Below are 22,911 nucleotides of genomic sequence, written 5' to 3'. Positions count from 1 at the left end.
CCTACAACTAGCAAATTGCCATTCCTCACGGAGAGTAATTACATGATCGCCACACGTGTTGTTTTTTTTTTTTTGTTTTTCCTGACACGTGGGGCCCATGGTTCGGTAATCCACACCACTGGTCTGTTCCGTCCCACTTTAGATTGACGATGCCTGAAAACATCCCAGAATAGAAAATCCGAGTCACAAATCTCTGAGGTTTTTTAGTTGAAGACGGACCATGGCTGTATTTCTCATCTTAACCGTCTATATATGGGCCCAAAGGTCCAAATTCTCCTGGTAGGATAACATGGAGTCACGATATCCACGCGATAGGACAGTGTTCTGAATTAACGAACCATGGCCCACTTGTCACAATCGCAAAACTCCCGGGTACCCGAAAAAGCCAGGACCCGCCGAATTTATCTGTATGATTATCGAGGTGAGGACATGCAGACATACTCGAGTTTACAATTTGTGCAAGTGGGCCACTTGGATCGGTGATCCAGATCATTGGTCTTCTCTACCTCACTGTGGCTGGTCTATTCCGAGATGGGAAGATTCTGGCCATTGATCTTGGGCCTCTTCAGTTCGGAACCTCTACCGCAATTCCCTTGTCGACCGTCTGTTTTTGGGCCACAGATTTAAAAGGTTAGGATTAATCGTATCATGAGTTTTTTCTAAATTTGGTCCATCTAAGTTAGGCCCCAATAGACCAGTGGTCTAGAATTGCTGAACCATGAGCCCCACACGCACATATAGATAACACGAGTAAACTGAGCCGTGCACATGCGGCGCAATCGAGAATATTCACCGTTTAAAGAATGTTACTTTGTGATGATGTGGTTAATTGAACGGTGACCCATCACCCTCCTGTAGTTAATTAAATAAAATGAAGGGGTGCTTCTGTCTGTATGAATTTATTGGTGATACATCTGTGAGAAATGAACTTATGGGCTATCCACAACACCTATCAGGACCGTCCATTAGGCTTCTCCACTCTTCATAGGCTATGTTGTAAAAATCATACTAATGGGATGATCGAAACCATCAACATTATCTTCCATAAAAGATAGACCCAGCTCCTGATGTTTAGGACCATCTAATTAGTGTGATTTTTATACACTAGAGGAACAAATGTAGACTGGACCTGATGTACGGTCCAGATTGTTGATGTCCTGGCCAACAGGTCCATGTGCGACTAGGTGCATAGAAAGTTTCTCATAAACATAGTACATTATCTCTCGCAATGGTAATTGTGTTGAGATAATATGGGCAACTGAGTATGAGTTATTACCACGTTTTGATGGGAAAACGTGAATTGTAAGACAGCAAAAAATGGAAACGGGAACGATTCTGGGAGTATTTCTGACGGGCCCACTTCTTTCTTTTTTCTTTTTTTTCTTTTTAAATTCTTCATTTGAATCTCAGCTACAGAAACCTTAGATGAAAGAGGAAATTGATATCTAGGCCCATATTGATCTTGCTTAATTGGTTGGTTTGATTCTAGTCAATTAAGTACGGGCATTGGTTCAACTAATGAAATGGAGGAATTTGAGATGGCAGTTCTAGTGTTGGTAGATCTTGACAATTTGGGAGAGGTACTTATACCACTACATTAACGTGTTTAAATGGGACAGAAATCGGATTGCGTACTGAGTTACTCAGTATGCTTTTATCTTACTGAGTAGACTCAGTTGTGACTACCGTGAATGTGTGTGGGTTATCCACACCATTCATCTGTTTTTCCAGATCATTTTATTGGTTGAACAGGAAATTGAAGCATGCCCAAAGCTCAAGTGGACCACACTACAAGAAAAAGTAGGAATAATGACTTCCACCGTTGAAACCTTGGTAGAGTCCACAGTGATGTTTATTTATCATCCAACCTGTTCATAAGATCACACAAACATGAAAGAAGAGAAAACACAAATAACAGATTGATCCAAAACTTCTATGGCCCCCAAGATATTTTCGACGGTAGAATTTCAATTCACACTATTTCCCGTGATGAGGTCCACTTGAGATTTGCACTTGAGATTTGGATATACTTCATTTTTGGTATAAAGTTCTCAAATTATTTGTTAAAATGGATGGACGGAGGGGATAAAATATGTAAATCATGGTAGACCCCGTGGAGTTTACTCAGTGCTTAGCTTGCTGAGTTACTCAGTACACAATCAGCGTCCAATGGGACAGTGGCACGTTGGATAGAGACCATCACATGGCTTCAATTTCATAGCATGTATCTCATGCACGTTTTATCAATTCCTTGACGAAGGGTTTTTTGGGAAGACTTTGGTAACAAAAATGTATTTGAACAAGGAGTAATATCTTAGTGCTCTTAAGTCAATGTAAAATTAGATTATTTTCTCAAGGGCTATGTATTTGAGCCCAAATAGGGTTGCCCGCCATGCAAGGTGGACACCCTAATAATCATGCCAGTCAAACCTTCATGTGAGCCATCACATGAATTTGAGGCTTTTAGGTGGTTGTTTAATATTATTTTCTTTGGTATGGCCAATTGAATAATTGGATTGGCTTGATCATAGTGGTCGCAGTCACATAATTTTTGGGTAGAAAGGTAAGGGACTGGGTAATACCCCCACTAGGCTTAGCTAAAGACATCCAATCCTATTAGGATCTTTATGGGGCCCACCATGATGTATGTCTTATCAATGCCATCCATCTATTTTGACATCATTTTAGGGCATCAATCCAAAAGGAAGACAGATTCAAGTGGACCACACCACAGGAAGCAATGAGGATTGAAATCCTATTGTTTAAAACTTCTCAAGGCCCAGTTTAATGTTCATTTGCCACCTGTTTATAAGATTATATAGACTTAGATGAACGGAAAACATAAATATCAACTTGATCCAAAAATTCTCTGGCTCCCAATAAATTTCCAGCGGTCGGCTTTTAATCCCCTGCTTCCTGTAGTCTCATCCACTTGAGCTTTGAGTTCATGTCTTAAAATAATCTATCAAAATGGATAGACGGTGTTGATAAAACATATACATAGCGGTGGGCCCCACGGAACCCTTGATAGATCCATCCATCTCTAGCTAAGTCATGATGGGGTCGTACCCAATCCAGCGTCCCAACAGCACATGGACAAGAAAGTGGGCCCCACATAAGCAGCAGTGCAGGAGTAAGTGAATGACCTGTAAAATAAAGTGTATTCGGAAAGGAATTATGCTAGGATCACTGTTTCCTTTATCCAGGACCATGTCTCGAACTCCCGGTGTAAGTTAGCAAAGCTGTGTTTTCCTTTTAGAAAAAGTAACGGGAAGAAAACAGATAAGGAGAGGACAATGCTACCGTGTTGGCTCAGTGCGCACTCCTTGCATCCATTCAAATACCTGCCGTTAAAGCAAAGATGCTTTTTCAATTTCTGTTAGTAACGGAATGGAGAAAGGCCCAACTACCAGACATGTAAAGCTGATTCGCCTCTTCTCTGGCTAGATCTGACCAGATAAAAGTGTCCATATCACATGGAAATATATTATTATTTTTGTGTCATGCCTACCGTCAATCTTCAAATTCTGATAGACGATAAAAAAAAAATGCAGACCGTCAATCCTCCCTTAATTAGCTGGGAGTGGCATGTGATGTGATGCTCTCCCTTAGCAGGTGGCTTGGTGGGCCACCCCTCTCACCCTTCTCAACGCGGATTATTTATTTATTTATTTTTCTTTTTTCTTTTTTCTTTTTTCTGTTTTTACACACGCACACCTACCCACACAAACTGGGACGCGGATTTCCTGCGAAAGCCTTTCGCAGGAAGTTCCTGCGCAAGGATTCTGGATGGGGCCCACTGTGATGTTTTTTAGAAATTCAACCCGTCCATCAGTTTTTTGAACTCATTTTATGGCATGAGACCGAAAAATAATTAGGATCTAAAACTCAAGTGGGCCATACTAAATGAAACAGTGTGGAAAGGAATTCCCACCGTTGAAACTTTCCTAGGATCCACCTTGATGTTTATATTCCATCCAAACCGTTTATAAGGTCATTTTCACTGAGATGAAGTGAAAAAGCCAGGAAATTAAATAGATACAAAACTTTTGTGGCCATATAAATGCTTCAACGGTGGTCACTAAATCCCATAGTTTCCTCTCGTGTGGCCCAATTGAGTCTCTGATCCTCCTCATTTTTGGTCGCATGTCTTGAAATGAAGTCAAAAAACGGATGGACGGACTGGCTTTCTCACAAACATTGTAGTGGGCCCCACGCAAAATCTTGCGCAGGAACTTCCTGCGAAATGCTTTCGCAGGAAATCCGCGTCCCACAAACTGACGCCATAGTGGGATTTCACCCGGGTGTTGAAACTCCTGAACCTCGAAGTAGCAATGTACGGTGCTCTGTGGGCCCCACCTTGATGGATGTGTTTTATCCGGGCCGCTCATCCATTTCAGATCATTATTTTAGGAATGAGGCATATCCAAATCTAAGGTGGACCAGTCCATAGGAAAAAAAAGTTGTGATTGAAGGCCCTCCGTTAAAAACTTCTAAGGCCCATTGATTAGGTCACAGGGAGCTGCCTGAAGGGAAAACACAAATATCTGCTCGATCTAAAACTTTTTTAAACCCCCGAGAAGTTTTTAATGGTGGCCGTTCAATCACCGCTTATCGTGTGGTGTGGTCCACATGAGATTGGGTTCTGCCTCATTTTGGGGCTCATACCCTAAAATAATTTGGTAAAATAGATGGACGGCATGGATAAAACACATATATCATGGTGGGCCAAAGAGTAATGTCCAGCAGCGATTCGCTTTTGACAGTGTCCGCAAGCAAACCGCGTCCCCTTGCAAACCCCGGTTTCGGTACTCGATAACTGTAGTGGGGATTCCGCAGTCCAAGGAACTGTGTGGCCTACCTTGATGTTTTTGTTATATCAACTTCGTCCATCTATCCGTTTGGCCACCTCATTTTAGGACATATGCACAAATAGAAAAGAGATCCAAAACTCGAGTGGGCCACATCATATGCCATCGCAGGGATTGACCGTCCACCGTTGAAACCTTTCTGGGTTACAGTCCATTTGGATTAGGCCAATATTTTTTGCGTTTTTCCGTTCCTTCAGTTGGGATTGACCTTATGAAAACGTTGGATGGCATATAAACACCATGGAGGAGAAAAAAAGTTTCAACGGTGGGGTGTTTAGGTCCCACTTTTTCTTATGGTGTGGCCCACTTAAGTCCTTGATCTCCCCGATGTTTGGGTTCATCACCTAAAATGAGCTATCAAAACGGGTGGACGGAGTCGATATAACAAAAACATCATGGTGGGCCCACAGTGCTTAGGATTGCAAGGATCCGTCTCCCTTCCATACGCTTCCGACGCTTTTCATTTCTCTCCCCGATTAATCGGATGTTGGTCGTATGGCCCGCTTTAAATAATCTCTGGCCAGTTTTCTCAGCTTTAGTCGCACGCAACCGATTCTCTATCTCAACAATTGATCTGGTGACAGAGAATCCAGCTTTTCTGGCCATCGTATCTACAGCTAGAGAATGGACGGTTTACCAAAAGTTCCCAAAAGAGAACAAGAATCCATTCTCTGCAGAGAATTAACAGCCATTCAATGTCTACGGTTATCAAATAATATCATTATCATCCCTGAGAGTGCCACGTGTACGGTGAAGATACTAGAAGTGAGCAAGCACCGGTCGTGGATTGCATACTGACACCGCCGGTAGCAAGGTGCTCCGTGGCCCACCATGATGTATATGTTTTATCCACACCGTCCATCTATTTTGCCAGCTCATTTAAGGGGGTGAGACCAAAAATATATAATTTTAAAAACTCAAGTGGGCAACACCATAGGGAACAGTGGTGATTGAAAGCCAAGGATCAAGCTGATGCTCGTGTTTTCCTTCATCTACATCTAGGTTGATGTGACCTTACCAAGGGGTTGAGTGGAAAATAAACATCACCAACTTATTAAGGATAAGCAATTGAATGGTTAGAGTCATCATATAATTGAGAGTTTTGGGATATTTATCATTTTTCATTAGCATTTTTTTTTCTGGAAACGTTACACTCCACGGATTTAACCCTGGATCATTCCCACACGTTACATTGTCTCCACCAGCTCATGAGGAGATAGTTTTTCATTAGCACCTAAATTTTAAAATTTATAAATAATATATAAATAACGCTGTATTGTGCTAAGAGAGTTCAAGTTTATTAAGCATCATTTTCAATTTTATTTTCAAATTTTTTTAGTCAATAGCTAGTTAGGTTAAACTTCTTTTTTTTTCCCTTAAAACATGTTAGATTGATTTTTAAGTAGACGTATATGTGGGCATATGGAAGTAATATAAATCAAATCAAACATATATAAATTAACATGAGCTTCAAACCAAGCCTAACTTCCATGGAGAATGAAAAATGACCAACGGTTGCTCTTTATCTTTCATTCTTCTTTTAAATCGACAATTTTAGGATTTTTACTCTTTGTGCCAAGAAAGGTTTTTAGAACACAAAATTATATATGATTTTGTTCTCATATATTTAATATTTATAAATTTGTAAGCTTTTGCCATGAAAGATTTTTAGAACGCGAAATTATATAACATTTCTTAGGTTGCTGCCGTATTAATATTTATACATTTTTAAGCTTTTGCCATGAAGCTTTTCTTATGGAGATTTATTTAGACAATTTTGATAATTAAATTACTTAAACTAAAAGCAACACTCACTATATAAGAATTTTGACCGAACCAAACCCATTTAAATTTATACATTTCCACAAGTACATGGTATAAATGTACATGAATACTTTATCTCGTGTTATCAAACGTACATTCTTCTTCATACCACTTTAAGGTCCACCGTCATAGGCTCACCATATATTATGGTCTGGTTGATTAACCACAAACAAATATGAACTCTTTCGTTTTATGTAATCTCAAATTTAATTATATAATCAAAACAACTTACAAAAATAAATTTGTTGACTCTATTAATCAATCATTTTAACTCTTCATATAATATTAAATCCATAAAGGTGAGAATTATAATTCTCACAGGAGTATAATTGAACACCCGACTCACCACAATCCACCCAAGAAACTCACGTATTAGTAAAAATCTACACTAAGGCCTTCAATTCTCTCAAGTCCAACGACAAGCATAATATTAATAAAAAATACAAACTAATATGAAAAAATAAAATCAAACATGAATTCAAAAATCTAACCAATATGTACACATGCACACACGTAAACATGGGAAAATGTACTATAATAAAGACTTGCTATTTGCATAACAGTCATACCATATACAATAGCCCAAGAATTATATAATTTCAAATTTTCATAACAATATTTTAAATCTATAAAGATTTAGACTAGTTAGACCTAATAATATATTCACATTAAGCGTGTCCTACTTCATTCATTATAGATTAGTAATCTTAATAAAGATTTCCAACGAACATGTCTATGTCGTATTTATTCCATGTATATATAACAATGAGCAAGAAATAAAATATTAATGAAAAAATATATGATTAGTATACATTTCAATATAACACAATCATGCGTGCATTTCCCTAAAAGAAAGTCTCCTTATCGTTGGTGCATTAAAGTGGGCCCACCTCCCACTTTAACATTTATAGTGGACAGCTTATAGGCAAGCATGATATGAATCAAAACCTTTGACCATTAGCTATGTTGCAACACAGGGAAGCAGAAGGCTAGACCTCATCACCTATCACTATCTACTTTTATTTTTACTAGTTTATAAATAAAGCTAGATTTGGTAGATCACTCCAACCACTGTAGACTTTTTTGTAAAGATTGCTAATATGCTTCTCTTGTCGTACATGTTCTTCTACAGCCATCCCTCCTCACCGGTACATATGTCAAACACGTGTGGTGATCAGAACCGTTACAGACCTAAATAATAATTGGACGACTGTAATGTCTCATTTATGAAACTTTGTATGTTGAATCTCAAGCACCATCTATTAGATATCGACTAATCAAGTAGTCAAAGTATCACTAAAGCGCAATTGTAATTTTACAAACCATCTAGACAGTCTAATTTAACTTCCACATATGCCCACTTGCAATTTATAAGCGCATATGTATCATCCATGCCGCCCATCCGAGTAAGTTCTTAGTAATGGGAAGGTCACAAGGTATAAGCTTTTGTAGTACTTTTTTTCCCCCCTTCAACCACCGTAGGTTCCTCTTTAACCTGAAAAGCCTAACTCCTCCGCTCGACATGCTATTAAATTCACAACCAATCCCAAACCAAAAGAGAAAAGCTTAGTACCAAAATCATAAAAGAGAAAAAGAGGTATCATACGATACTATATGTGAATGATACACTCTAGATTTTCAATTGTACCAGTGGGGCCATGGTTAGCTGATCCAGTGATCCAAGTGGGTCCCATTGTGGATGGACCATATCTAAGAATCTAATGGAAGTACAATCCTAAATTTTCATTTTCTAGAAATGCTCCGGTGCTCTTTAAACACTGTAAGTTATAGCATTGTTCAAAAACTTGAAAACTCAACTCAAGCTAATATTTAGTCAAATTGCGTCAACCCAAAGACTTGATTGAGTCCTTAAAGGGCCGTTTGGATCATAAGTTACTTAAGATAAACTATTTATACCTTAAATAATTTATCTTAATTTTTACTTATTAAATTGAAGTAATTAAGAGCCCATTTAGATACCACCAAATAAATTACTATTTCTACTTACAACATAAGATAAACAACTTATTGAGACAAGTTTGGTTTATGATCTATTATAAGTAATTTTTAATTTAAAGTTACTAAATTAATTAAGTTTAATAAGTATAAATCAAGATGAGCTATTTAAGGAATAAGTAGATTATTTTAAATAACTTACTATTTAAACAGCTCCTAAATAACTTTAAATATTAAAAAATAATTACCTATAATTGATCATAAACCAAACTTTTCTTAAGTAAGTTATTTATCTACTACTTTATGTACAAAATGTAACTTATTTGGTGGTATCCAAACTCGCCTAATTGACCTGACTCGATATTTTAAAATCAAAATTTGAATATTTAGGCACACAGATTATGTATTAGCTTGTTTGTTAGGAGCTCAGGACAGGCGGAGGCACCACAGGCCACTGAAGTTTCACCGTAATGTATGAATTCTATCCACATCGTCCATCCAATTTTCTATAACATTTTAACATATTAGACCAAAAATAAGGTAGATCTAAGTCTTAAGTGGACCACACCACGGGAAGTAAATGTGCTAAGAATGCCCATCATTGAAACCTTTTTATGGTCCACCGTGTTGTTTATTTGTCATCCAACTTGTTGATATGGTCATATACACCTGGGTGAAGTGAAAAAAGTAAATATCATCTTAATCCAAAACTCTCGTGGCCCCAAAGAAATTTTCAACAATAGGAATTTAATCCCCACTTTGTGGTCCATTTGGGCCTTGGATCTTAGTTATTTTTGGGTTCTTAACCTAAAATTATATGTAAAAATGGATGGACAGTGTAGATAAAATTCATATATCATGTTGACCACTCAATGGCCCGTAGAGCCTCCGCTTGTTCCAAGCTCCGACAAGCAGCGTAATACCTAATCCGTGCCATATTTAGGCAAGAGAAATTATTCAACTTATTAGAAAACATAAATATTTAAAATATAAATTTCTTAGAAAACATAAATAATTGTAACATGCAAAAGAAAATGAAAGTGCACTCCGTGGAGCAATGATGACGGTTGTGGACTTTCTCACCTGAGTTTACTATTTGAATCATGTTACAAGCACATTTTCTTTATTTTAAAGTCAAACATTGGCCTCGGAAGTAGACTCAGCAAGTCCCGTCAAGACCCAATCAAGCTGCCCTCTTTAGCCAGTTTCCAAAAGACTCAGGCTCAAAATCTGACTCAGCCAAGAGCTGACCCACCAAGTTTTAGAACTATTGAGTCTCGGGACTCCTGGTTTCAAAGGTTCATTTGGACAGTCCAATCGATTGGTCTGAAGAAAACGTTTCCTGAGCTACCATGCAAAAATAAAACTGATCAGATGATCTAAGCCATCCTTTATTTTTCATAGACATCAATTTTCCAAGGCATGGATATGGGATGGTTGGGATTGATTAACAGAGGCGATTCTTTAAAAACATGAGCAATCCATGATATTTCCTAATAAATAGATGGATAAAATTGTTAATTCAATTTATTTTTCCTTTTTCTAATGATCTTGAACGCTAATGTTTTAAGGCCGTTGATCAAATGGCTAATGTTTATATCAGATCCACTTGACATTTCCATGGTACCCTGTGAATGGTGTGTCCGGCCTGATGAACACTCTAGATCAATGGATTAGACTATGTGCTTGCAACTAAGAGCATTATAACATATAATGCTCCGAAAGCATTTCTCTTCATTTTATTGCCTACAAATAGACAATTTATTTTTAAAATTTTTTTTTTTTTACATGCACTCACACTACCATTGGTTTTTACTACGATGGGTACTCAAATTCATGACCTTGTATTGAAAATCTTGCAAGCCTGCAAGTAAACAGTTATGGAGAGAATAAAGCCATAGGTCTTGATGGCTAGGATTTTCAACATATGAAAAGGGACTGGCCCAGTCGGGGCGTGACTCATCCAAGATGGGTGGGCATATTTTCTATGCTAACCTATAGTTTTAAAAATGATCCAACTCGAACGAGTCTCTGAGTCGACTCGGTTGAGCCGGCAATCCATGATTTGTTTGAAGCATGATCCATCCATGGTGAAGCCTAACAGCGGAAGCGTCCAGATATTCCCACGTGTACAAACCAAGAATCCGTGTCTTGTGCATACCCTCAAGATCTATGCATAGACCATATATAGTACGCTGCTCCACTCTATTCAGTGGGCCACCATAGAAATTGCACCGATTGGATGATCTAAAGTGCTTTTAACCATGTAATGAGTGGCTCCAAGATGGATGGTTGTACGCAACGGATGGAAATGGTCAACTGCCGCTTTAAGTTCGATCGGTTCAAAATGTTCTGTTATTACCTCCACCCACATGGAATGGTCCACACGCAAGTTTTCATCAGCTTAACGGTTTGGATCTATCAAAGATGGTCCCTTCTTGTACAACATCAGAGCTCGGACGATATCTAAGCATGTCCACCAGCTGAGGATCATACCAGCAGAAAAGAGGTTTACAATCCTACACGCAGCTCTACGTGCATCCACACGTGCTAAGGGAGCACGTGTGTAGGACATTTTAGCCGTGTATAATGTAGGATCCACTGTCCTGATGATCATTGGGGAAAAAATAATCAGGGCTCTAATCACACCAGGTGGGCTATACACGTGCTCGAACAATGGATGGTCTGGTTTTAAATATCTTCTGGCCCATCTTACTGTTGAAATGCCTGATTTCTTTATGAGCTCATTTAGATGGCCCATCCCACATGATACACGGCTCAGATGTACTACACATTTCTGTTTTTTATACAAGCAAGGTGGGGTGTGTGCGCGCGCGTGCACGTGTGTGATTAACTAAACCAGCTTCAACCTATCAGCTGGCAACAGCAATATCTCACCGGACACTCCTTTTGTGTCCATACAACTTATTCAAATTTATAGGGTCTATAAACCTTATGGCCAGTATTCATTAGGCATGGTTTTCCATCTGAGATTTGGATTTCAAATTAGGAATCAACGGTTAGGATTTTCGATCCTTAAAATTTTCATTTTATGAATTGAATTTGACAGCTTGGATTTTCAATTCTCCCTAGTAGTAATTGGGAATCTGAATTTTCAAGAAGACCACTTTCTACAGAGGAGCAGAGGCTAATTATATCAGCTGTAGAAACTTGAGAATTCTTGAATTTCACATCACACCTTTTGGAGAATGATAATATTAAAAAGCCCCTTTTAATAGGGTGCACACCGGTCGGTCCGGTCTGATCCTTGAGTGAAATCGGAACTGAACCCGTCCTAGTAATTTTACAATTTTTGAAACCAGAACTAGACCATTAGTACCCTAGAACCGAATCGGAGCCACACTATGAAAAACGGTTCCATTCCAGATCGGTTCCACAATTCTAGCCTAAAAATCAAGTTGTTTCAACGAGCTTAAACTTGCCAACATCAATGCATAAGGAGTCAACACATTGTCCAAAATGTATTGACATTGTGAGATGTAATAAGTGTTCACAGAAAAGCATTTCAAAGTGCTCTTCGCATGAGCTCTTTGAGCTGAATCTGCGAATTGTAAAGCCTTTCGCACAAGGCTTCCAATCTTGCTAAGTTGTCCATTGATGTAAGAATAAGAAGAATTTTCAATTTTTCAGATCTTTAGGAATCCGCCATTAAAGAAGTCAATAGCTTCCCCTTCGCACATATATCGAACATACATCTACAAATTTCCCATAAGATGTTATTATATATTTAATTAAAAAGAAATGGTGATAGAGAGTGAGAGTGAGAGGGCGCCGTAGAGCTTGGGCAGGGGCCTGGGCAGCCGGCAACAGCAGATAAAGACGATGAGAGAGAGAGAGAGAGGGCAGGGCAACCAGTTGGCGAGAGAGAGGGGAGGGGCGAGAGAGATTAGGGTTTTTATTTTGTTTTTAAAAAAAAAAAAAACTCATATTCGGATCAACGGTTCGGATCTAATATTCAGATCCACGGTTCAAATCCATAGTTCGAGCCACGGTTCGGATCAACGGTTCGGTTCAGTTCTACACGGCCTTAAACCGGAACCGATCTATATCTAATGATTCTTGAAAATGTGGAACTGAAGCCGGAACCGGTGCAGTCTGGAATTGGACCAAACTGGACCGTTGGATCGGTTTCAGTCCGGTTCCACGGTTCTACCGGTTCCATGTGCACCCCTACCTTTTAATCCTTAAGTGAATGTGAAGTTCACCAACACAGGGATACCAAACATGACTTGGATTCAAAATTCAGGATTGAAATCTTAACTATCCAAATCTATGCTGCCCATTGCCCAGTTACCACGTGGCTTAATTCCCACCTTAGGATAGCCTACATGACCAAGATTCAGGCCACTCATCAAGTAGTGTACGCTGCTAACATTCCTAGGATGGACCAAAAGCAGTATTTGTACCTTGATCAGTACTCATATCACACGTGTGCCAGAAAAATAGACGTTCATGATAAGAAAAATAAAAAAGAGTTGAGCATTTCCAATTAATTCATCTGCATGGCCCACTTGATTAGTGTGCTTCCTGATTTTTGGTATATGACATTGTTCACGTTAACTAGCGGATGGCGGAGGTCGATCACATGTGTGTCATGTCACGGTGGGACATAGGTCCAAATCTATCACATGCCCCATGTGACACTGGGACCCACACCCCAAGCTACAATACATGCAGGGCCCCACATTCTTTAAAAAAATAATAATAATAAAAATAACTTGCATTCTCCTAATCTCTAATAACTGTTATTTAATAAAAACGAGTCTAAACCACTTTTGAAAACATAACCTACTAACCAAATCACACCATAACTCAACTAATCATGTTTCCAAACGGGATGTAATATTCTTTATATGCGATGTACTATCATGGTCAGTTGGGAAGAAATAGGTTTGTCCGGGATAGCTTTGTTTGGGATAAAGATAGGTATTAGGAGGAAGATTTTTTTATTTTTATTTTTTTAAAGAAAAAGAAGAAAAGAGGAAGAATCTTACTGAGAGGGTAGAATCGTAAATATGTCACGGTTTTATAACCAAGCGTGAGATCGTGCTATGATGGGAGTGGATGGTGTTGTGCATGGGAGCATAATAACGTGATTATGGATAAATAAAGGAAGTGGACATTCGTTGAGCTGTATCCGCTGCGACTTTTCCGCCGTACACGTGGCACTAATCGAGGTCGATAAGTGTCCTCTCCATGAGATGTTCGGCACATACCTTCATCGCGGCGCCAATCGGGCCAACGGTCTTGTTGATTGAATCACAGCCCCTCTTGTCGGAAATAATAACCGAACGTACTGTGCAGCCCCAAAAGAAAGCCGATTGCTTGTTGCACCCGCCACAGGGATAACCCTTTGGCACGACGTATCCCAAGCTCCGTGGGGCCCACCGTCACGTATGTGTTTTATCCTCGCCATTCGTCGATTTTCAAAATCTCAAGTGAACAACACCATAGAAAACAGTGTCGATTGAACGACGACCGTTGAAAACTTCTTATGGCCCGCTGTGATATTTTATTTGCCATCCAACCTGTTCGTAAGCTTGATTTCAATACTTGGCCCCCAAAAAGTTTTCAACATTGGACGTTCAATCTATACCTTTCTGTGGTGTGGTCCACTTGATCTTTCGATCTCCATAGTTGTTGGTATTATGCCCTAAAATGAGCTGTAAAAACGGATGGACGGCGTGGATAAAATAAATACATTAAGGTAGGCCCTACAGAGCTTGGGCTACTTCGTTCCACAGGGTATCCCTGAGCGGGGGGCAACAGGCAATCCGCTCCCAAAATGCGGATCCCTGTAACTCCGCCGAGAAGAGTGTTTCGTTAATTCGACTGCGTGTAAAGCCGTACACATCCACACGCTGGCACACGTGAAAATTCGAAATACGTATATGTGATCTGAACTTTCCATAAGGCATGAAATGATGCTCAGATATTCTGGTTAAAAAATCAGATAATTTCACCCTTCATTTGGGCCACAACATACAAAGTAAACTGACGGTTATTTTTTCCAAACCATTAATTTGCATTGATATGCTGTGGTGCGCCTGAGAAATGAACTCGCTTATCCCAGAAGATCTAAGCAGAGTAGCTCACGTGATGGAAAGCTCAAATCTCCCACGTGTCCCTTCTGACACGTACCCAATTGTGGAAGTGTACCTCCCATACGCGTGTGGAATTAGCCAACCCCTAAAAGAGAATTACCTCACCCGAAAAAGGTCAAAAAAAAAAAAAAAAAACCGTTGATAGGGGAGATTGACGGTGATCGATTGGGCCAGCTGTATGCGACGGACGGAGAGTGGGCAGGGGACCCACACAGCCATCGTTACTTAAAAGCGTTACAGCTGGTTGACGTGGAAGAGAGACCTCACACACACGTGACTGACCGACAACCGTTCACACAAGCAGGTGGCGTCGTCGGTGGTCACACGTTTAGGGGGAAGCAAATCCGTTAATGACGGTTAGGCGGGGTTTTTGGTTTTCGCTTGGGTTAATTAACCTAACCAGGGTCTTGGGTTAAGACCCGAATGAGTTAAGCTAACGTTCTATAAAATGACCGTTTCAATGCAACTCTTGTAAGACCGTTTTTGCTGCTGCTGCTTGTGTCTGTCAGAGAGAGAAAGGAAGAGAGAGATAGAGATAGAGAGAGGCTCTGAAACGACAATGGCGGCTTCTCTGAAATGCTTTTCTCTGCTGTTTTTGCTTCTGTTGCTGTTCGTTGGAGCTCTGGCGCGAGTCGGAAGCGAGGAGATGCAGAATTCGAGGTATATCTGCTTGATTCTTTTATGTAACAGCTAGGGTCTCTGTGCGTTTCTTCCTCGAAAATTCCCGAAATGCGAAGGGATTGAAGAAGAAATGAAATTCTCTCTCTCTGGTTTTCGGATTTCTAGAGAGATTTCTGAAGTTTTGAGGCCTTTTCTGCTTCTTCTACGAAAATGAGAATTGTTTCGATTCTGCATTGTGTTGCTTTTGTTCGATTTGAAAATTCTCCTTTGCTTTTTTTTTCTTTTTCTGCTGGATCTTTGGTAATTTGGGCGATTTAGATGCATGATGGTGGGTATTGAGGTTTTTTTTTTTTTTTTTTCTGGGGTTTTTCGAAATAGAGGAGTTTCTGGGCTTTTTCACAAGATCTGCGAGGAATGCAGGGAGTTTCTCTGCTCTTTGACATGATTTGGGAGAAATGCATGAGAACAGAAGATTTTCTTTGATAATCTTGTCAATTCCTGTGGTTTTTGTCGATTTTTACTCTGTAATGCAGTCATCATAGAAATACCGATTTTGGAGAAATGGAAGATTTTCCTCTCAGACATCTTACATATCACTAGCGCACGTTCTTCTCTGCAGGACTACAGAAGCAGAGCATAGCTTCAAAGAAGATCCGGCAAAAGAAGCGTTAAAGGCAGATAGGTTAGTATCTTCTATTTTAGCAAACTCTCCCCATTTTCGGCTTTTTGAAGAACGGATCTGGACCGTTCCCTTTTTCCGTACTGAACTCAAGATCGTTGGAAATCACCGTAACTTTTTCTCTAGTGCTGTATTTCTTTTCACTCCATCCAGAGTTCTGTGGAGCCCGGAACCGTCCATATTAGGATCTCGAGATCCGGACCGTTTGATCCGTTAAGTTAGTTTTACATCCGCCTTTCGTTTTGAAGAAGGTTGTGACGGAAGTTACCATAGTCCTCACACCTACCTCAGAGCGGATTAACTGATTCTCCTCGTACCTTTTAAATTGCCTAACATACCCCTGACAACGAATAACTGATCCTGCCTTGGCAGGGGGTCAGGCTGTCTATAATAACTTCTATAGAGGGTATTTTAGTCACTTTAGTCGAAGACTACAGTCCAAGGTGAAAAAGGTTTAGCATTTTCTCAAGGTCGCCTTCAGTCTTCCTTTCCTACCCTTTTTCTCTCTCCCACGCTTTTTTACCGTTTTACGGGGGCTCGAGCATGGTACGGATTCCCGCGCCACTGTTATATTTCTCCTCCCAAGGCGAGAAATCTGAATTGACGGTGACTTTCCACCATGTGCGGTCTTTCTCATCGGTGGAGATCAGGAAATTCAAGAAAAAGTCATGACTCTGCCGCCACTCTTGGAAAATTACCCAAATCTCCCTTTGGATTTAATCTTGGCCTGATACGCGAGCGGAGTAGATGAGCCATGGCCCCAAAATCAGATGGCTTAGATTGATCCATGGACACTTTTTGGTGGAGTTGGGATTTTTCTTTTTTAATACCGACCAGTTGAGATCATCTGTTCAATGTGACAATCCGCCGTCTACAGTTTGACTGGATTGGATTGGATTTGATTGAGGCGTTATACGCCACGTGTACGGTGGCTATGTGTGTACGTAGAATAGGGATTTTTTTTTGATGGGATGATCTGGATCCAACCGCTACGAGCTCTGGTTATGGAATTCCTGATGGGGTTTTGCATTTTGGATGGATGTGCGTTTACAGGTCGGAGTGGAAAGCAGGGGAGCATGTTGTGGATGATCCAGAGACGGTTGCCTCTGAAGTTGATAGGTAACTCTCTCTCTCTCTCTCTTTCTCATTGATTTCTTTCTCAGTTCTCATGTGATCTATGATTTATTTAATAGTTCTCTGTTTTTCCTATTTTCTCAAAACCATATGATGTAACATTCTCGCTTTTTCTCGAGTCGTTTGCCCACTCGCATTTATCGCTTGCCTCATGGATCTGGTGCCTTCGCTGGAAGGGTTCAGAGAACTCACATGGACAGTCCACCACAGATCTGGAAATAATTCACTCAAGCTCGAGTGCACTCGCCTTACACGTGTAAGCGAGTAACACGTATTCCGTGATTAGTGCACCTAATCTCGTCATCCCTCCTGGGTTATAACCCGTTAGTTGCGGAGTCTCATAAAATCAAAGTCAATTAAGAAGAATTAACCAATGGCTGGAATTCTATGCACACTGTGGCCCACTTGATGACCATATCAGCATCATGTTTTAGCCCGCACGTGTGTATCAGGCAACTCATGCACATGCCACACATGTGACAACGTGGGACTTAGGCACGAGATCTAATCCATTGATCAAAACGGTAGCAATACGTGGATGGTCTGGAACAATAATTAGGTTGGTCCTCTGTTCAGGTGGGCAACAGTTTAAGAAACGGAAGCACGGCTGAGACAAGCTTGGGAACTGTTCCAACATTGTGGCCCACCTGATAAGTCAACCAGATATGCACAGCCAGACCCACCTGATGGATGGCTTGGATGTGGCACATGTGGTGGTGTGTAAATGGTATTCCTTGTACATGTAAGGTGGACTTAGCCAAGCTTTTACAATCAAGCATCCAGTAGGGATCACCTGATTAATGGCGTGCGGTCCAGCGACTGCAAGCTGTTGAAAACCTCAAAATGTGAAAATCTCCAGAGAAATTTCCGAGCGTAGCAATTGCGGAGAAAGGACGAGTATATAATCTAGAGGTTATATTTCTCTGCCCTTTGTTTTTTTTTTTTTTTTGTTCGAGTAAGGTTTCCAAAGTAAGATGACTAGGCATATTGAACGCGAACGCATTATGCTATCTTTACAAAGAAATTTCTCTGCTGTCCAAGGAATCTCATTCACGTGATCGTTCTTTATTGGAAATTATTCGGGATTCGGAATTCGACCTAAACCACCTTTTTTTAATTGATTCCTTTGGAGAGGAATAGTAGTATTTTTAATATAAACTGTTTATGGGTCGGTTGGGTTTCAGAAACCCGAACCCATTTTGGTGTTCAAATGTCAGCACTACTGATTCTCCTGAGACAGAGCAGCCTTTCATATGCATTTGCAATGAAATGCGTGCCTTTTTGTATTGACTCTTGACTAACCATTTGCCGTATAGCTTGGCCTTGGTGCTCCAATCCTATTCTTTGGCCACGTTCTTCAAAAGGGTGGAAAACCTATTTAAATTATCATCATCTTTGGAATGGTTGTTCTAGTGGTCCATCATGTGGATGGTCCATATCTCAAAAATCAAGGGTAGTTGTGGGTGCTTGATATTGGATAAGTGGCCTATTTAAATCATCATTCCACCCCTGCCTCTACAATTCCTCCCTTGAAATTTTCTGAAATGCGCTTGAATTGTCCATTGAAGGGGCCCATCCTTGTATGTGTAGCAATACACCCTTTCAATCCTCTTTTTTCTTTTTTCTTGTATTATTTATCATTATCATGCTTTTCTTTTCCTTTTCATTCAACAAGGCTAACGACACTGGCTTGAGGAATGATTGAAGGACTGATCCGAGCCATCCATCAGCTCGGGCCTATTGTAAACACGCGTGGAGCAAATCTCAGTCCAGACCACTGGCATGTGGGTCACATGCAAGAGTAGATTAATTGGTCATTTTTTCCAAACTCCCATCCCACTGGATAAGTGGACTAGACTGAGTTTTGGTCCAGCGCCTGTTCATGGTGGAACTAACCTGATGAATTGTCCAGATTTCACAAAGTATGTAGTGTTGGCTGGTATGCTACGAATAGCAATCCTTAGAACGTTTGCCTTATCATAAATACTCCCTCATCAGAATTAGCGGTGCCCAACAACTTCCTACCACCATTAAAATGCACTATCACTGTGCATTTAGTCCTAGCAGCAGTACGAGTTGGAAGCATGGTTGGACTTGACATTATTCTTGAAAAAACCCCAAGCCATTAAGCCCACTCACTAGTCACTACCATGTAGATGATGCATTAAATGCCATCCATTTCTCTTCCCCACACACTTTTTCGATTTAATCCATCAAGACCATCAATCTCAGCTTATGCCAATAACCAAAACACCACTGGCCAGTCAATGGACTCTGTGGGTCCCACAGTTGAAACAGGATTCCACCCATTCACCTTCCAATCTTGACTGTGATAAGCAGGCTAAACTAGCACTGTGTTTTTAGGAGGTAGTTTGAAGTGGGGTCTGCTTTTATAATACAATGCCAATACAGCTTCTGTATTAGAAGTATTGGACGGGGATATGATGCTGAAATTTAATGGAATACCTGGAAGTTTTACTAGCTAACTCTTCCTACTGATGTCCAAAACTGGATCCTTTCCTATTTGTTATTTAATCATAGTTAATTAAGCTTGTGGGGTGGATTTGAGCAGGAGCATAAAGAACAGTACAGAACGGAGGAACCTCGGCTTTCTTTCCTGTGGCACCGGCAACCCCATCGACGACTGCTGGCGTTGTGACCCCAACTGGCACCTACACCGCAAGAGGTTGGCTGACTGTGGGATTGGCTTCGGACGCAATGCCATCGGTGGACGCGATGGGCGTATCTATGTGGTCACTGATCCCGGTGATGATGATCCCGTCAACCCTCGCCCTGGCACCATTAGGCATGCTGTCATCCAGGAAGAGCCCCTCTGGATCGTGTTTAAGCGTGATATGGTGATCACCCTGAAGCAAGAGCTCATCATGAACAGCTTCAAGACCCTTGATGGCCGTGGCTCCAATGTCCACATTGCGAACGGTGCTTGCATAACCGTTCAATTCATCACTAATGTCATCATCCATGGTCTCCATATCCATGACTGCAAGCCCACCGGCAATGCGATGGTTCGCAGCTCCCCATCCCACTATGGATGGAGGACCATGGCAGATGGTGATGCTGTCTCCATCTTTGGTTCCAGCCATATCTGGGTGGACCATTGCTCCCTCTCCAACTGTGCCGATGGCCTTGTCGATGCTGTCATGGGCTCCACTGCCATCACCGTCTCCAACAACTACTTCACCCACCACAACGAGGTACTATTGTCGAACTACATCACCTATCAATACAAGCGAAATGATCCAATGTCGAACACTCCTATAAGAGCAGACTAAGTTCATAATGTCAGATGTGGATCAATGAACATGATAAAATTTCCACCCATAGTGATACTCAGCTATGGGTATTTCAAACTGGCTCAGTCCCTTCAATTGATTAATCCAAGTAACAAATCACCATTGTAGAGGTTGATATTTAGGCCTTTTTTCTTCCATTGGCTTATTTTGGAAAACTGTGACAGGTGATGTTATTGGGCCATAGCGATTCTTACACAAGAGATAAGGGGATGCAGGTGACCATTGCTTACAACCACTTTGGCGAAGGTCTCATTCAAAGAATGCCAAGGTAATAAATAATAGAAGGATTTTCAATTACTTGTTTGAGAAACTTCCATTTTCCAGCGAGAAGATGAAGCGAACAAAGGGCTCCTTTCTCAAATCTTCTTGTGGGAAAATTGCAGGTGCAGGCATGGGTATTTCCATGTGGTGAACAATGACTACACTCACTGGGAGATGTATGCTATTGGTGGAAGTGCTGAACCCACCATCAACAGCCAAGGAAATCGATACCTCGCCCCTGTCAACCCCTTCGCCAAGGAGGTAATGTCGTCAATCATCTTCAACACTCTTCAATTCCTCACGATCCAAATGCCATCAACTGCATTTCCATGTTGAGTACCTAATTTGGTACTTGGTATAAGCTCTCAATGGCAGATTGATTGTAGCCCGCCATTGTATTGCCGGTTACCAGTTAGCGACCGGACACAGACGGGTTCTCACCATTGCTAGCAAATATCAATCTGTAGACTAGCTATTTCAGATTTATCTCCATTGGTGTTGTGCTGCAGCTATGACCGAAGGCATCTATTTATTTTTGAGCTGAAATGCTTATTTAGTTACTTTGTGATTGGAATGGACAGGTGACCAAAAGGGTGGACACGGACACAAGCGTGTGGAAGGGCTGGAACTGGCGATCGGAGGGCGACTTGCTGCTGAACGGCGCCTACTTTACCCCTTCAGGTGCTGGTGCTTCAGCTAGCTATTCCAGGGCCTCCAGTCTTGGAGCAAAGTCATCTTCCATGGTTGCCTCCATCACTTCAGGGGCCGGTGTTCTATCGTGCCGCAGTGGATCTCAGTGCTAAATAGCACTGGGCTCTTCCTCTTGACAGTGTACACATTCCTTACACAGTCAATCACAACAAACACCATTATTCTCCGCTCCCTTCTCAACCTCGGCCTGCTTCTCCTTTTATAACTGCATTCATGAAGCAGGTGCGGAAGCGTTGTTCAATCCAATTGTTGCAATGTATCCTCCCCCTGTTTCTCTTTCTTTTTTTATTTTTACCTTTCCATGGTCTTATCGTCGCCACTGCCGCCGCTGCTTCTCCACCACAGGATTGAATGTTCTTGGATTTTTCTTTCTTTCTTTTTTCTTTTCTCCCTTTAAAAGCCAATGATACGTGCATGATATGAATGTTGAGCATGCAAACTCTGTTACAGATGCATATAGTGAGTGAGTGATAAGTGTAAGAAGTACTTTTTACTGGAAGGAAGCAAGTTCTTTCCTTCTGCAATCAATTAATGCTTGTTTACTTTTCTTGTCTTTCTACCTCCTTTTCTTATGTGATTTTCATGTGGAAAGCCTTTCTGAAGAGCATTGGATCTGCTTCCATACTAGCAAGCAGAAACAGAAGCTTAGGGTGCGTTTGGATGTTCTATTGAATTGAAACAGATATCAGTAATTCAATAAATTGGGGAATAACCAAATTGCAATTTCATTACTTTGGTGTGGATGTGGAATCTGCCTGGTGAGATGAAGTGTCGATCGTACGGATTTCCTGCGAAAGTTTTTCGTAGGGAGTTCCTGCGCTGGGAAACCAGGTGGGGCCCACTGTGATGTTTATGAGAAATCCTCCCCGTCCATATGTTTTGTGAGTTCATTTTAGTACATGATACCAAAAATGAACCGTTTCCAAAGCTCAAGTGGGCCGAAAAGTGATAATTGAACATCCACAGTTGAAATATTCGTGGGCCACAAGTGTTTTGAATCATGCTAATATTTGTGATATCAGTTCATCCCAGTAATAATGAAGTTAATAACGGTATGGATGGCATGTAAACATAACTGTTGAACCCAGGTAGGTTTCAACGGTAGAAATTTCCCTAACCACATTTTCCTTTAGTACGGCCCACTTAAGCATTGGATACGGTTCATTTTTTGCATCATGTCCTGAAATAAACTCATAAAACGGATGGAAGGTGAGGATTTCTCACAAATATCACAGTCGGCCCCACCTGGGTTCCCAGCGCAGGTACTTCCCGCGAAAGGCTTTTGCAGGAAATCCGCGTCCCCAACAACCCTTTTAAAAGTCGGTGGGCCTCTCTGACAAGCGTGCCTAACAAATTAAGAAAATAGCACCACGTCACTGTCTAATAAAAATATATATTACCCTAACTGAATCCAC

At 40.8% G+C, this 22,911-nt stretch overlaps 1 protein-coding gene across 2 annotated transcripts; it reads left to right on the top strand.

Moving 5' to 3' along the window:
* The first annotated feature begins 15,242 nt into the window (after positions 1 to 15,242).
* Positions 15,243 to 22,038, top strand: LOC131240700 (probable pectate lyase 15). Of its 2 annotated transcripts, XM_058239118.1 has the most exons (7): positions 15,243 to 15,436; positions 16,017 to 16,079; positions 17,130 to 17,195; positions 19,783 to 20,425; positions 20,689 to 20,792; positions 20,908 to 21,046; positions 21,367 to 22,038. In XM_058239118.1, the coding sequence occupies exons 1-7, from the start codon at positions 15,336 to 15,338 to the stop codon at positions 21,586 to 21,588; spliced, it is 1,338 nt and encodes a 445-aa protein (XP_058095101.1). In that variant the 5' UTR covers positions 15,243 to 15,335; the 3' UTR covers positions 21,589 to 22,038. The 2 variants fall into 2 exon arrangements, with proteins under 2 accessions (XP_058095101.1, XP_058095102.1); XM_058239119.1 differs by lacking the exons at positions 16,017 to 16,079; positions 17,130 to 17,195.
* Positions 22,039 to 22,911: the final 873 nt, after the last annotated feature.

Source organism: Magnolia sinica, chromosome 3 (assembly GCF_029962835.1).
Source record: "Magnolia sinica isolate HGM2019 chromosome 3, MsV1, whole genome shotgun sequence".
Taxonomy (NCBI): Eukaryota; Viridiplantae; Streptophyta; class Magnoliopsida; order Magnoliales; family Magnoliaceae; genus Magnolia; species Magnolia sinica.
The sequence above is the reverse complement of the archived record's forward strand: the minus strand, read 5'-3'. Positions and strand labels throughout refer to the sequence as shown.